Source organism: Leuciscus leuciscus (assembly GCF_965113295.1).
Source record: "Leuciscus leuciscus genome assembly, chromosome: 25".
NCBI classification, from domain to species: Eukaryota; Metazoa; Chordata; class Actinopteri; order Cypriniformes; family Leuciscidae; genus Leuciscus; species Leuciscus leuciscus.
In genome coordinates, this window is record NC_138724.1 from 8,427,448 (window position 1) to 8,444,177 (window position 16,730).

Sequence of the window (16,730 nt, forward strand, 5' to 3'; positions counted from 1 at the left end):
TTCAGAACTATATGACAGTATGTGTGCTGTACAAACACAATTAAATACATTAATTCTCAACAATGAACACTGATTGTATATTGATCAATAAACGTGTGTTTGTTTCACAGGCGTCTGCTCTGAAAGTGTGTACTCCTTTGACAGGAAGGAGGTACGTGCCGGAGAGCAGCGTGGGTACCCCCGTTTCCATGGCGATGCAGAGTGTGGGCCGTCTGCACACGCTGCTGACAGGGTTTAAATACAGACCCAGCGTGAGACTCAGAGATGTATTCAGGTGATCCCAGACTAGGTTCTGTGTTAGTCTGCAACATACAGCAAGCAGAGCTCTGTATTTACAGACGCTGCAGTCACAGTTCACTGGAATCTAGTGGAATGTTCTTGTATTGATTCTGATGAACTTTGAATCCAATAAACTTAATGACTTACCAATCCATTGTTTCCAGTGAACTGTGAATTGTTTTAGTCAACTATGATTTCAGTTATTCCGGTAAACTATGATGCTTGTCAAATGTGATTCTAGACATTCAGGGAAATTGATTCTTGTGATTTTACTTAATTGTCAACCCAGTAAAAAGCGAGACCAGTTATTCCATTGAATTGTGATCTTAGTACAATGTGATACCACTGATTCCAGTGAAATGTGACACAAGTGATTCCAGTGAACTGTGATTCCAGTGAACTGTGATTCTAGTGATTCCAGTAAACTGTGATTCCATTGATTCCAGTGAACTGTGATTCCAGTGATTGTGATTGCAGTGATTCCAGTGAACTGTGATTCCAGTGAACTGTGATTCCAGCGATTGTGATTGCAGTGATTCCAGTGAACTGTGATTCCAGTGATTCCAGTGAACTGTGATTCCAGTGAACTGTGATTCCAGTTATTGTGATTGCAGTGATTCCAGTGAACTGTAATTCCAGTGATTCCAGTGAACTGTAATTCCAGTGATTCCAGTGAACTGTAATTCCAGTGATTCCAGTGAACTGTGATTCCAGTGAACTGTGATTCCAGTGATTGTGATTGCAGTGATTCCAGTGAACTGTGATTCCAGTGATTCCAGTGAACTGTAATTCCAGTGATTCCAGTGAACTGTGATTCCAGTGAACTGTGATTCCAGTGATTCCAGTGAACTGTGATTCCAGTGATTCCAGTGAACTGTAATTCCAGTGATTCCAGTGAACTGTGATTCCAGTGAACTGTGATTCCAGTGATTCCAGTGATTCCAGTGATTGTGATTGCAGTGATTCCAGTGACCCTGTGATTGCAGTGATATTTGCTGTGCACTGGAATCACTGGTATTTTCTGTTTAAAAACCCACAGGTCTTGTGTAAGAGACCCCAGTGAGTCCATAGCAGCAAGGCTGAAGGATATGTCAGAGACTTTTCTTCAGAATTATGAGGGAACAGGAGAGGAGAACAAGAATCTGGCCAGAGGTGTGCATCTTCATGCTTCCTTAAGTCATATTTTCCTAAAAATTGCTTTAATTTGTAGCGAATGACAATTCAATTCACAATTCAAGCACTGATTTAAAAAAAAAAAAATGTGGCATATTTTTTTTACAGATGTTGCTGTGAAGTATTTTTGCTTTGCTGAGGCACTTTATTACAAATCACTGGAAGTGATCATCAACCAGGAGAAGAAAAGGCTTGGAGACGTGGACCTGTCTGTAGGTTTCATATTCAGTTCAAACATAAATCACACAGTGTGCCCTAAATAAGCCATGAATGTAATGTACACCTTACTGCAAAACTATTGAACATTAGCTGCACACTTTAGTTAATTGCGTATTGTGAATGTTCTATCATATGTCTCAGGGCATTCTAGAGCAGGACGTATTCCACCGGTCACTGATCGCCTGCTGTCTGGAAATCGTCATCTTCTCATACAGACCACCGGGAGAGTTTCCCAGAGTCCTACAAATATTTGACCTCCCTGCTTATTACTTTTACAAGGTAAATTAATAATAAGAATAACCGTTTAAATGGTTTGCATTCATTCATAAGAGTTAAAAGCCTTTCTGTCTCACTCACAGGTGATTGAGGTGTTGGTACGGGCGGAGGAGGGTCTTTTCCGGGAGGTGGTCAAACATCTGAACCATGTGGAGGAGCAGGTGTTGGAATCCTTGGCATGGAAAGGAAACTCCCCGCTGTGGGAGAGCATCCGAGAGGCCAAGAACTGTGTTCCTGCCTGCCAGGAGGTCAGAACAATATAACTGCTTATGATTATATAAACATGAAAAGAAAGTACACTTTAGCATACTTTAAAAAGAGTACATAAATCATTTGCTTAAAAAAAATATATGAAACAGGCAGCCTGACACTGGGCGTAGCTGGTCATCGCTTTACATTTATTGCCTGTTTTTCCATCACATATTTCAGTAATTATCTTCAATTAGGTATTATTCGAAAGCTTAAAGATAAAAAAATTATAATAATTTGACATTGTGTTAGCATGGAAATGGTACTTTAAAACCTGTTAGCAGTCTCCTACCTCTAGTTGATGGTTTAATGTTTCGAAATTTACCACATGATTTTGTTTTCTTTTAATAATCTTGACAAAACGCATATAATTGGAGAGGTCTGAGACCCAAGATTCCATATTTGGCCACTGTGTTGTGATAGAAGTGAAACTGTGATAGAAATATGTTCATTTGTGGCAGGAGAAAGCATAAAAAAAAACTAAAAAAACAATGTGTGTCGCCTGCTGACTATTTTTGGTATAGCAAAATCTCTCACAGGAACCTCTATTTTTGTGATATCAAATTTGGAACACAACTTGTTGATGTTCTAGCAATTGTAGAGTCCAAATTATTTTGTAAAATATATTTTGTGTACAATCTTAAATGTTTAGTGCAGTACATTTGCTTTACAGTAAAGTTAAAATATACTCATTTTAATGTAAATTTGAATAACGCATTATAGTTAAAATAATAATAAAGTACTTTACATGTGTACGTATGTTAGTCAACACATCAAAATAAGTGTACTTTAAAGCATAACAAAAGTTTACTAAAACTTAATGATTTAAATTTTAGATTTTTTAAAAATATACTTTTAATATTCACTACACTATAAGTGCACATTTAGGACAATTAAGTGCACATGTTTCTAAATATTTGAATAAAGTGTGCTAATGATATCTTCAGACCTTTTTTTTTTTTTTTTTTTTTGGAAAAAAACACACATTGATATTAGGGTTACAATGCACATGATATTAAGATGGCTGATATGAATAATCATATGTATATGACAGGTAATGCCTCCTCAACACCTGGAGGACGGTTCAGAAAGCACCACACACACTCCCAGCAAGACTGAGTTCAGCAGTAAAATTGCAGGAAAAGGTGACTTGCTTTGAATGAAACAAGCACCATGTCTGAACACATGATGATTTCTATAAACATTCATTGAAACAAACCAAAACTTTGATATTTTAATATGCCGTTTCTTTTCCTCCTCCAGGAGTTTCTCCGTCCCCTGCGTCTCTCCATGACCGCTATAGCTCGCCCCCTACTGGCACAGCCTGTCGTCGCCTCTTTGTCGATGGAGACGCAACCTCTGAGCCCGCTCAACCTGTCAAAGTGGCCCAGCCGTCTCTGGTCAGCACCATCTCAGCCGGACAGACTGTGGTCACCATGGCAACAGCGACTGTTACAGCAAACAACGGCCAGACTGTCACCATACCTGTTCAAGGTGTAAAATCTAAATCTTCAATTTATCACCACTACCTTAATCAATCTGTTAGTCAGTAGGTGATGCTACAGATAAACCCCGCTCTGAGAGATCCTTGAGTGAGAGAAATCATAGATTCTTTCAAAGAAATAACCCTTGCAAACAACTCACAAACACTGGCCTCAAACCACAAACAGATATAGATTAATAGATTAATACAATATGACAATGTGCTCGTCAAAAGTGCGCATCAAGAGCCCATAACACTCGTGAGCACCCCTCTGAAACCTAAAATGACAAATGGGACACCCTACAGTCATATGGACTTAACGGACATGCGCACACGGCAGCCACTGTAAGTCCACAAGACCGTACGTGCAAATGAAGTGTGCCATTTGGGACAGGGCCTCATAGCGTGCTGCAGGACTAGCCTACAACAAACACTGAACCAGATTTAAATGTTGAGCAAGCAATCTCAACGGCTCCGGGATAAGCAGAAGCCAGTCAGCTTGTGCCATGCAGTAATGATGTGATGGCTTGCAGACTGCATTGTAAAGGACAACTTTCAAAATAGTCTTAGCATGTTGATGAAAATGGCAATGTTAATGTATTTGGTCTTGGTAGACTAGATCTGCAGAGGTCTGTACATCTGTAATCTCCATTTTATTTCAATTACAATTTTGATTGTACAAACTTTTTATTATTTACATCTTTGTTTACACTGTTTTCAGGAATAGCAAATGAGAGCGGTGGCATCACATTTATCCCGGTGCAGGTGAGCATGACGGGTCAGGGCGGGGGGGCTCTGCCAACTCTCAGTGCCCAGGCTCTGACGGGCGCCCTGACGGCAACACACACAGGGACAGTCCAGAACAACCCCAGCCCTGCCAAACCGGACAAGAAGAGCCCTCAGCAGGGAACACCCACCAAACGAGCACAAAAGACCGGCTCTCTCTGCCTGTTCTTCCGAAAGGTACACTAAGATACACTGTATTTATTTATTTTTTAGAATTTAGAAGGCCTCTAAATGATCACCATGATCAAAAGTTTGTTGTTGAACACAATCTACTACATGCCTTCTGACTGACAATTCATACTTTTTTTTAGCAAGTATAGTTGTCCTTTTAGTATAACTGTACAAACGTCCACCTTCAGCTTGTCTTTCATGTCTTTATGTGTGAAATCTTTACATTAAAGTACATGTAAGAATAACTTATATTGGTCATGCTGTGCCTGTAGTAACGCACAACGTTACTAAATCCACATTTATTTGTATTCAATTTATTTAAGATTTATTCAATCCACAAGGAATACTCAGGAGATCGCAGGAAAAAAACGAACTAACAGCATAAAACTAAGGGGCGGTTTACACAACACCGTTTTAAACTAAAAACGTAAAACTTTTTATGCGTTTGGCCCTTCATTTACACGACAGTGGCATTTTGGGTGCCTGACAACGCAAACTTTTGAAAACATGTTTCAAAGTGCAAGTTTTTGAAAACGGTCTCTATGTTCATGTTCAGTCTATAGTGTGTCATCGCCATCTAATGGCCTGGCAGCAGATTACAGCGTTTTTAGTCGCTGACATCATTTTGACAATGGTGTCGTCTGTACGCGGAAAACTCAAAGGAAAAACGTCTCCGTTTTAAGCATATCACTGTTGTGGAAACATACTCTAAGACCATGTGAACTGAGGGAACTGAAACAGATAAGAACTGAAAAGGTGTGTAACACCTTTAACACTTGTAACAATTTATTTTGATGGTCCCTTTTGAACATTCTGTGAACTATAAGTAACTTTGCAACTACATGTCAACTATCAGTCATTGGAGTATTAGTAGACTGTCTGTTCAATATCTGCTAACTCTTTATTGTGATGCTCCTCCAGACATTCTACCGACTATAAGTAACTTTGCAACTACATTCAACTTATTCTTCTAACCCGAACCCTGCCAATACTCTAATGAGAGATTGTAGACATGTAGGTGTCACTTATAGTCAACAGAATGTGTTAAAGGGACCATCAAAATAAAGTGAAACCCAATATTGTTAATAATATTTCCAGATGAACACTTACTGGACTGAAGCTGCTTAGGTTTATCTATTCATATCCTTGATTATTCATACATCATTTTTTATCATTGTTTTGCGTTACATTATATGTTTTCGTCGTCAGTAGATCACACGCATAACTTTCTACACCCATCGGTGCTTTTTTGGAGCTGTTTAGTAAATCTGGCCCTAAAGGTTCAATAAACTGTCCCATTTCAAAAATATTTTTCTGACTATCATTTCATATATTAGGCTTTACAAGGTTAATCATTCATACAATTAGACATCATTCAGTCAGAAATAATGCCCCTTTCCCCCATCAGGTATATCACCTCGCTAGTGTGCGTCTCAGAGACCTGTGTGCTAAACTGGACATCAGCGCAGATCTGCGCAGGAAGATCTGGACGTGTTTCGAGTATTCACTAGTGCACTGCACTGACCTGATGATGGACCGACATCTGGACCAGCTCCTCATGTGTGCCGTCTACGTCATGACTAAGGTGTGTTCATCATTTATCGTACAAATGTTGTTTACGTGTGTGTCATCAAAGGTACAGTAGGCAATGCTTTTCATAAACACTTTTTCTTATACTGGTTGAAACTCTCTTCACACCCTGATTGCAATCATTAGAAGTGGTCTAAATATTACAGAATGTACATATTGTCATTAACCATCAACTTACTCGATCAGTAGCCATGGACACAGGCAGGGGACGAGGAAGACTGAACTAATTAACACACTGACAGCAAAACACTAGGACAGAAATACAAACATGAATCAAAACACACTCAACACGTGACACGTATACTGTATCTTCTGTTGAAATATCAGGACCAAAAAATGTTTGTCCAGTCATTGCATTTGGGTTCACACTAAACTGCAACTTCATCATTACAATTGTGCAGTTATATATTTAAATACATGACATACAAGTTTCAATAGAAATTACATTAAAGTATATTGTAGTTTACTATAAAATCTTGGCAGTACATTTGGCAGTACACTTTTACTATATTTCAAAGAAAATGTAAAATTATGAAATTGCATGTAAAGATGCACTCAAGTCGTAGGAAAAGTGGGTCAAAAAACACTCGAAACTACTTGTATTTAATATAAATGTAAACTATAATGTATTTTAATTGCAATTAAGTGTCCAAAAACATTACATTCATTTTGCTCTTAATTTTCCATTAAAAGTACTTGCTAAAGTGCACTTTTTTCACAAAGTAGCTGTTTGTGGAAGAGAAAAGCACAGTTTATGCTCATGTCCACTGCAGTACAACATGAACGCAACGTGTTGTGAACTTGCGACTTGTTCGTTGACACATTTTAGAGAGACATGATGTGTGAAATCAAAATGGCATAGCTAGAAACGTGTGTATGCAGATTCTTGTGTAGAGTATGTTCAAATTATATTGACTGTTTTTGCTACTGTACCTTTTAGAATAATACATTTCCTCTGTTTTAATAGTTTTGCTGTTGTTCACATTAAGCCATTGATATGTAAAAACAGGCAGTCAAATGTTGATAAGCTCACAATCCTTGCGATTTCAGAACAAGTAACTTGTGTAGCTTTGCTTCATCAAATGGCGTATGTGGTGTGGGGAGGGAGGTTTGTGTTACAGCATGGTCACTTCATCCGTTGTGTCCATTGTTCAGGTGACGAAGGAGGACAAGTCCTTTCAGAACATCATGAAGTGCTACAGGTCTCAGCCTCAGGCCAGCAGCAGTGTGAGTGTAACTTCAGTCCGTGTGGAGAATCAGTGGTTAAGATGATAATGGTATTAATGAAGATGACAATGGTATCGCAGGTGTACAGGAGTGTGTTGATCTCTGGGAGGAAAAGACGTCATTCAGGAAACAGTGAAAACAGCCACAGACAGTGCTCACCCACTGAAGGAGGACAAGAGCAAGGTAACACGTGTTTGACACGGGACATGTCATGTGTCAGTCCGCTCAGCTATTTTGGTCATACTGTAATTTACAAACCCACAGAATTGCATGATGTGGCCGCTTGTTTTAGCACAGTGTGCAGATAAACACCACTATCAGCGGTGCCGTTCATTCTTAGTGAATGTCTAGAGATGTTTCATTCTGTATTTGATCCCTCAAACCCTCATGATCCATTCTGGTCTGTTTTCAGAAATACATAAAAAATGCTTTTAGTACAGCAATCAAACTTTGCAAATGAGCCAAGACTATATATATATAACAACTTTTGTGTTCAAACCATTTTGACCTGGTTATCAACTGAGGCTTCAGACATGATGTCATGCATGATGGTTTTTTTAATTTATTTTTTTATTCAAAAATATTTATAAATGTACCCTTTTTCCCAGATCTCACACAGTTTTGGGATTTAATTTTTGAATATGCACACCTGTTGATAAACCATTGAGCATGAAAAAATTATAATTTTCATATGAAAGTGAAAATGAATGCAAGTAAGATGAATATATTGTTTTGAAAACATTCCAGAATAATATTGATTTTTTTTCTTTTTGTTAGAAAATGTATCTGTTGATTTCATAAATTTGGACTGTTTTTGAGCAATCATGAGAAACTTAATTAAATCCACTGATTTCAAGGTTATTCTGGTAATACTCATATCATAATACACTTATATGGTCTGTATGGAATATTTTCATATCCCATACATTTTTCTTTTGCATAACTCTGTTTTTTTTGGTAGTTCATGTAAAAATAAATAATAATTTCATAGAATTTATCAAGATTTTAATTAATAAAGGTGGTAAATATAGTAATAACATTGTAATAACATGGTAACTTTTAAAACTTAAAATGTTGTGCACATTCACTCATTAATGAGAAGTTATTGATCAGATACAGCAAGGTTTTAGTTGGAAAATATTAAGTTATGACTGTTTCATAGGCATTCATGCAGTGGTGTTGTACTCAAGTCTGAACAAGACCAGACTTGTCAATCTCGCGACGCGTTTGAGTCCAAAACCTCAATTTCAGGACCATTTGGACTCAGCCTGAGCTGGTCTCCACTAGTCATAGAAAATATGGTCTTGGACTGGGACTTGAGTCCGCGTCTGATTCTGGTCTTGTTCGGACTGGAGTACAGGCTACATCCAAACAGACCTGGAAATGCTCAAATCGTTTGCAGATTTTGAATTGATTATGATTGTTAAAAGCGATGTCCTGTTGTTCTGCTGTACAGCCAGCGGTGAGAGCAGTCCGGTGTCCATGCGCTCCAGCAGCACTCTCCCCATTCCCCAGCCCAGCAGCGCCCCCTCCACCCCGACCCGGGCCCCCGGCGGCCCCCAGGAGCAGGACGAGGACAGGGGAGACCTCATACGCTTCTACAACCACGTCTACATCAAACAGATCAAATCGTTTGCTCTGCGTTACTCCAGCAACTCACCGAAAAATGGGGTAACTATTGCCTTGTGTATTACTGTGGCCTAAAGTCTGAGTCAACATCAAGTCAACATGACAATATTGTCTTGGACTCGAGACGGGCTCAAGTACTGCAACACTGCTAGCAACCACATAGCAACAACCTGTTAACCAATCAGAACCTAGCAATTACTCAGGGGAGCCTTTCCCAAAAGCATTGTGTGCCGACTATGGTCACGAGTTACATTTTTACGAACATAGTTCAACGATTCTGCATTTCTCCAAACTATAGTTCCAACCAACATTCTCAAACAGCATCACAAACTTGTGTGGTTCTAACTACAGCTCTCGGTGTCTACACTGGACACCCCTGTTGTCACGCCGCGAAAGATTGAGCTTGTCTACAGTGGATCTTTTGGAGGAATCACTTTGTGAACCGCATGTGTACGAGAGCAAAGTGTACAACATACACATAGCGCATGTTAACAAACAAAAACAGCTTTGAACAGCTTTTTGTTGTTTCATGTAAATGAACTATAATAATCTGAAATTAACTAAGCAGAAGTTATTTTTCCATTAATCATTAACGACAGTGGCTCAAGTGATGGAGGTGTGACCACGTTACTACGGTTTATAGAAACAGTCACAACTACTGTAGCTAGATGATTCCTCCAATGATGCATCGAACGATGGTAGTTAAGCAGCGAGTTATGTCGTCGTATGGGAAATGCACCCCAGCCTAGCAACACCCTGAAAACCACCCAGAACTACTTAAAAACTGTATAGCAACACCCTGGCAACCACCCAGAGCACACTTACATCCCACTTACATCATAGTGGAAAGCTTTTTACAGACAATTTCATCAAAAAGCACATATAGAAATCCATCACTGTTGCACTTCTGGCAAGCTGAGTCTGAGTCCCGGCTCAAGGTCCTTTCCCGATCCTGTCTCCTCTACACTGCTCCATCTAATAGAAGACTAAATGCCTATACATATATATATATATATATATATATATATGACTTAAAGTCATTAATGTGTAAAATGAGAAAAGAAACAAACATTATATTAATTTATTACACATAAACTTTTTTACTTTTTTCAGAAGCTGCATCTGAATTGGTATTTAGATATATAAGATGTATATTACAGATCAAAACAGTTTGGTTACCAAAATTCTTCATAATATCTTCGTAAAGTCATACAGGTTTTAAACAACATGAGGGTGAATAAATGTAAATAAACAGAATCTTCATTTTTGGGCAAACTATCGCCAACATATTTTTATTTTCTATTTGCGGCAATTTGCGCTTTAGCTTGCAGAAGAGATACACAGATTCATCTGCGGCGATGCGTGTTGGGGTAGCGCCGTAATATCTGGCTATAATGTCATATAGCCTATAACACGCTCTCACACGTTTAACATTTTGGGAGGAGTAAAATTGACATATGTGGTTTCTACAACCAGATGCGTTTAGACTTGTCCAGTTTCGTCTGGAATGTGTCTTAGATATCTCCTGATGTGGTTTGAGCGATCGGATCGAATGCGTTTCGAATGCGTTTCGGAGGGCATTTACACCTGGTCTTTTCACGATCGGATGGCTATCAGACCACAGAAAACACATGAAGTTACCAGGTGTGAACAGCCCCTTCATGACTGGACTATTGATTAATTGGTTTACCCGTTTGATTCGCTCAAAACGTGTATTCATTCATAAACAAAACATATGTTTGTTGCTTGGAGACGCACAACACGATCAAGTGTTTTTCAGCAAAATGTTTTAAATCATTTTATTTGCGTAAATTTTTCCATAACTAATTAATGAAGTTAACGTGTTAAATCGACAGCCCTAATATATAAGATAATATATAAATCTAGTTGTATAACTGCAGTTGTGTGTGTGTGTGTGTGTGTGTGTGTGTGTGTGTGTGTGTGCAGGCTGAAGCTCCTCCCCTCTGTCCGTATCCCTCTCTCCGCATTGGCTCTCCTCGCCGGGTCCTCCTGTCCCACAATCACTCCATCTACATCTCTCCACACAAGACCGGCAGTGCGATTTCTCCACGAGACAAGATCTTCTACTGCGTCAGCTCCAGTCCGTCTAACGTAAGAACAGAACAGTCCTGTAAAAACGCTTCCTGTTCACTTTCATCAAACTTAAACACTTTAACCCTTTATCTCACAGCGGCTGCGCGAGATCAACGTGATGATCCGCACGGGCGAGACGCCCACCAAGAAGCGCAGCATCGGCCTGGAGGAGGAGCATCAGTCGCCCGCCAAACGGCTGTGCCAGGAGAACCAGACGGCGCTGCTCCGACGCCTGCAGGACGTGGCCAACGACCGCAGCTCCTCACACTGATCCGTCACACACACAACACACACACAGGTTCATTCACCCAAAGACACGCACACATGCTGTTTATATTTAAAGGAATAGTTCACTTTACACAAAATTAAGTTTAATTTTTCCAAGCAACTCTGGAATATCCTATTGAGCCTCGCATATGACATGCAGGACAAAATAGTAGATACTGTGGCATTGAATTTATAATTCATTCCCATGACTTATTAATTTGTGCTCACTTTCAATTAATTTATTCCCTTATTTTAGGTAAATCGTGGCCATGTTGTGCTAATTTTTTTCCTCGTTTTAATTTAGTTCAGTGATAAGCAGGTCGCATCACTTCCGGTTCTGGGGCCTCATTTATAACCGTTGCGTCGCACAAAACAGCACAGTTTTATAAATGAGACTTATGTAATATAACATTTGGATATTAAAGGGGTCATATGATGCTTTTTAATGTTTTCATTTTGCTTTAGTGTGTGACGTATCGGCTGCAGACCCGCCTAAAACACCTCGATCGAAGTCAAGATATTACATCCACGTCACAATGTGAAATATTAGCATAATGCCCGTCCAAAAGGCATACGCAAAGAATGAAGACGAGGCTTCAGGGAATAGTGTTGACATTGTCTGTGTTTGGACACAAAAGACACTTTGTTGGTAGTTGGCGATGTCACTGTAAAGAAACACTACGCACCTATGGACTGAACATGTGTTATGTATGCGCATGACGTCACCATTTACACAAATTCATGTTTTTGTCATTTACACAGAGGCGATAACGGTGTCGTTTTCAAAAAAAGGCCCTTTTAAACCCGTTTTCAAAAGTTTGTGATCTCAGGCCCGTCAAACGCTGTAATCATGTTAATGAACGGACAAAACACATAAGAACTTCTCAGTGTTTAGCTCGAACTGACACTGTAAAACTGACGAAATTTGTGTGTTTGCCGTTGCTTTAGAAGGTAAGGGGCGTTACATTTCCGACACGGGCTCGAGGTGTTTGGCCAATCACAACGCACTGGGTCAGCTGGCCAATCAGAGCACTCTGAGCTTTTCGGAAGGAGGGGCTTTGTAGAAATCAGTGCGTTTCAGACAGACTGGGAACAGAGGAGATGCAATAATGTGCAGTATGTGGAAAATAATGATTTATCTTTTACATTAAACCATGTTAACCTATTCTATTACACCCAATAATAAAGATAAATATGTTAGTAAATTACCTTAAAAGTCCATAGATATCGCCGTCAGTTCACCGCTCTCCAACAAGCAGAAGCAATGAGGCTCAGGTGACGTTCGACATAAAGCTAAAATGAGGAATGAATTAATAATAATAATCAGAAATCATTCTTAATTCACAGCCACAATATCTGCATGTCATGAAAAACATAATCCTTCAGAAAACAGCTGTGTGAAGATTCATCAAAATATCAAATTCTTTGTTCAAAAAATGTAATTATGTGCTTCGAACGACATGTGGGTGTAGAAACATGACACTTTTATTTTTGGGTGAAATATTCATTTAAAGCCAATTTTCATTTACAAATTGGCTAAAAATAATGTAATTAATCAGAATGAAAATGATCAGCCACGATCAACCAATGACATTCAGCTCAGATATTTTTTAAAGCTAAAAGAGTATTTTGTAGACAGAGACTCTGCTTAAAAATGCTCAGATGTGTCATACGACTGAAGGAGATTTGAAGCACTTAACAACGGATTTGTTTGCAAATCTTGCTCTGAGTTTATCGTGTGTGTTTTATAAAGAGTTATTTTTCATAAAGAGTTTTATAATGTATAGTGTCAAGAGATGTATGTGCACTCTATGTGTCTGTGGTTTTGCTGTCTTGTATGTTTGTATTGCTGGTTTATATATTTATGCTATTTTTCTAACCTTAGACGAATAACATCATCAGGTAACAGTCGTGTTAATAGAAGATGGTGACGTCCTATTTATTTTGTTCTCGGCATGTGTTAGATGTGTTCAAATCTTATTTCCCTTTCAGTTCTGAAATGATTTTTTTAGTAGTTTATGCTTGTAAACATAAGAAAATGTTTCCTTCCCTCATTTCTGGAAAAAAAAAAGATGTGTGTTTGTTGCAAGTGCCTTTTCTCCTGAACCTTTTGTCTTTCCTGATAGTCTCTGTGCTTTACTCTAACACAGCAGCCCAGCATTAAATTATGATCTAAAATTAATAAAATAATAATTAAAAAAGACCTCAAGTTATGGTATTCTAGTTTCCACCAGTGATCCTGTCTGTAACGGTATTCGGGAATTTGACTAAGAAATTACATAAATGTATCATTACAAATGTAGTGTTTATATACTATTATAGTAGTTTATTCCTATTTTCAATTAGCTTTTATTTTTACGGGGGTTTTTTTTCATTTTTATGTGCTTTTGTCATATATACGTTTTAGTCATTTTATTTTTAGTTTAGTCATTTTTAGTTGCCAAGCCCAAGTTTTGTATCTAATATTTATATTTTATCTATAAATATTATCTAATATCTGCCAAGTTTTTCATCTAATATTTATATTTTATATCCGCTTTATTTGAATTATTGAATATATTTTCAGTAGTTTTACTTTTTGTTATTAATAACAACACTGTGCCAGTGAGATTCAAACAAGTACGTTGAATAAAAAATGTACCACTTATCATCATTTTCCCAACGATAATAATAGAGCCAAAAGAAGCTAAAGCATATGTGAATCACACAGACGACAGTCTCCTCGCTACTCAAAGACACTCATTATGACAAATTCACATACAAAATTCATCGTAATTTTTTTATTTATTATTAGTATTTAAAAGTTGTTAAATCACATTATGAAATTTGTCATTAATAGCCTAATTAATAAACAGATTGTTTGCTTATTCAGTTTTGAACATTATGGCTTTCAAATATGTTAAATGACTACAAATTTTACCAATTCTGCAATATTGGCACTGAAAGTTGGGGAAATAAGTGGTTATTTGTTGTCATTGTATAACACACTTTAACCAGTAGATGGAGCACTAGTGTTATTTACTCTACTTTTACACATAGGCCTGTAAAAGTCCTTCATGACTTTTGCAGATGCTTCTAGTGTAATCAATCTTTGGTGTAATTCATGATATTTTCTATAGATATGTAGACATTTAGATATAGCAAATGCATAGTTATTTTCTAAATGTAAATCAACAGATGAGCTTTCTCATCTCCTCATAAAGACTGAAAAAGGACAAAAATTGACAAACTAAAGTCCCCCTGCGGTGAAAATTTAGTTTTTAATGTTGTTTATATGTCATGTGGTGTTTTTAATATGTTTTAAGACAAACCATGCACAAATTCATAAGTCGACAGCATTGCTGAGTATTTTCTCCTTTAAACTGCAGTGAACCAAAGACAGTCTCAAACACACGGTTTGAAATCGCTGGTGTTTCTGACGTCACAAACTACCTTGTAACCAATCAGATCAATGTGCCGGCGGGCTTTAGCATATCATTAACTATGAAGCAGAGTTAGCAATATAGCGTGTGTATGATGTGTATTACGATGTTGACCTACATGGCTATCTCCACTGACGTTATGAGTTGTTCAAAGCGTTTCTGGTGCTTGTTAGAAGGCAGACTGAGATGATGAACGGGAATATGGTTCATGTAACATTAGCAACACATTATTAGCTGATTTTTAACATAGTCAAGCAAAAGGCTAATCATATAGCGTTATATGTCCGATGTTGTAACGAGCGATACATGTGCAGCGTTTACCTCAGTAAGTTGACAGAGTGGATCTCTGAGCTGCTGTGAGTGAGTGGAGGCAGGGCTAATTAGCATATTCATAGATCCACGCATACTAAATGAAGCAAGGGCTTAGGGTTGCATTCAAGCTACTTTTAGCATGAAGGATTTATTTATTTATTTTCACAGAATAAAAACTAAAACTAAACTAAATTTGTCATATTGGTGATCAAAGATGAGTTATAAGTGAAAACATTATTGACTACAAGGGGAATTAAAGTAATCCGTTGTTCAAGTGGTGCTTTTAAACATGAAATTTACAATATGAAAATCAGCAATCTGCTGGTAGGAAGATGACAGCAGACTTGGGCAGGATATGCTCTTGTATTTTATGCCCCGAATAGGGCAGAAGGGTGGACTGATGCCACATGTGTCACCAACAAACTTCAAAAGCATGTGAAGCAGACAGTCTGTCCTGAGGGATCGAATACCGCAGGGTTTTAATATCTAAAGCACACTAAAATGATAATACAAATCACACAATAACCAGCAGTGAGCTGGAGCCAGACAACCTGAATCATCTTACATGAGTCAGCATTACTCATAAAGATGCTGTATGGATTTAATATCGAAACCCCACTCACATCTGAGGGATACATAAAGTCTAAGTTACTCAACTAACGTTTGAGAACAAGAGTTTGCGAATCACCAACTTTGCTTGTGTTACTTTGTTCAGTGTTTTAGACTGTAATCAAGATTTCACACTTGGGTTAACATCCTTATTCGAACATAGACCTGACTCAATCACAGCACGCGACGAGTCTTAACTTCCTGTCTATGTAAATGTAGCCAAAATAAACTGATTAACTAATTAATTAAGGCTTAAGCCCTTCATACCTCCAGTTTACGTTTCTACCGCCACCATTCGACATATTTAGCACTTGCCCCTTTTTCCCCTGGCGAACACGCGCTTTAAGTGCGACTATACAAAGCTCATGAATATTTAATGAGGAAAGCGTTAAAGCAGTTTTTGATTGGTTGTTGCAGAGTAACGCAAGAATAATCATCCGTGGGTTAGTCCAATCAATCAGTGCTCAGAGTGACTGAAAATGTACATCTGCGTTATTTAACTTTTTTTTTTATTATTATTTAAATCCTACAACTAACTAAAGCATACTTATATATAAAAAAAAATAAATAAAAAAAATCCTCTTAAAAAACAGATATGAAACATCATCCAAGGTGAAAAGTGGCCTTAACCTGGTCTTAAAAAAGAAGTAAACCCAAGTTTACAAAAAGCTTAGTTAGAAAAGAAGCAAGATGCCTATCAGTTTAGGCTCATGGGCAGCATTCATCCTTACACATCTGATATTGTTCTTATATGGAATTATGTGCTTCATAGTCGTGACTCGTGTTTACTGTATATGGAGTTATGCTGTAAAAGTCTGTTGTTAGTCATCCAGGGAGAATTCATGCAGTCTCCTATTATAAGTGATTAACCATCAAGACATTGTCTAAAGGAAGGATACAATGGCTGAAGGACACCTGTGTTGATTTGACCTCCATCATCATCA

At 38.0% G+C, this 16,730-nt stretch overlaps 1 protein-coding gene across 2 annotated transcripts in view; it reads left to right on the forward strand.

Moving 5' to 3' along the window:
* rbl2 (retinoblastoma-like 2 (p130)) overlaps positions 1–13,646 on the forward strand; it is a 25,743-nt gene extending 12,097 nt beyond the window's left edge. For both annotated transcript variants that reach the window (XM_082159576.1, XM_082159577.1), the window contains 15 exons: positions 1–17; positions 111–274; positions 1,319–1,431; positions 1,561–1,664; positions 1,813–1,950; positions 2,031–2,195; positions 3,251–3,341; positions 3,460–3,690; positions 4,401–4,642; positions 6,045–6,221; positions 7,382–7,453; positions 7,534–7,636; positions 8,910–9,124; positions 11,030–11,194; positions 11,274–13,646. The exon at positions 1–17 is cut by the window's left edge and continues 155 nt beyond it. In XM_082159576.1, coding sequence (XP_082015702.1) covers positions 1–17; positions 111–274; positions 1,319–1,431; positions 1,561–1,664; positions 1,813–1,950; positions 2,031–2,195; positions 3,251–3,341; positions 3,460–3,690; positions 4,401–4,642; positions 6,045–6,221; positions 7,382–7,453; positions 7,534–7,636; positions 8,910–9,124; positions 11,030–11,194; positions 11,274–11,447 — 2,171 coding nt within the window. In that variant the 3' untranslated portion in view covers positions 11,448–13,646. The remainder of the gene's footprint in view (positions 18–110; positions 275–1,318; positions 1,432–1,560; positions 1,665–1,812; positions 1,951–2,030; positions 2,196–3,250; positions 3,342–3,459; positions 3,691–4,400; positions 4,643–6,044; positions 6,222–7,381; positions 7,454–7,533; positions 7,637–8,909; positions 9,125–11,029; positions 11,195–11,273) is intronic.
* Positions 13,647–16,730: the final 3,084 nt, after the last annotated feature.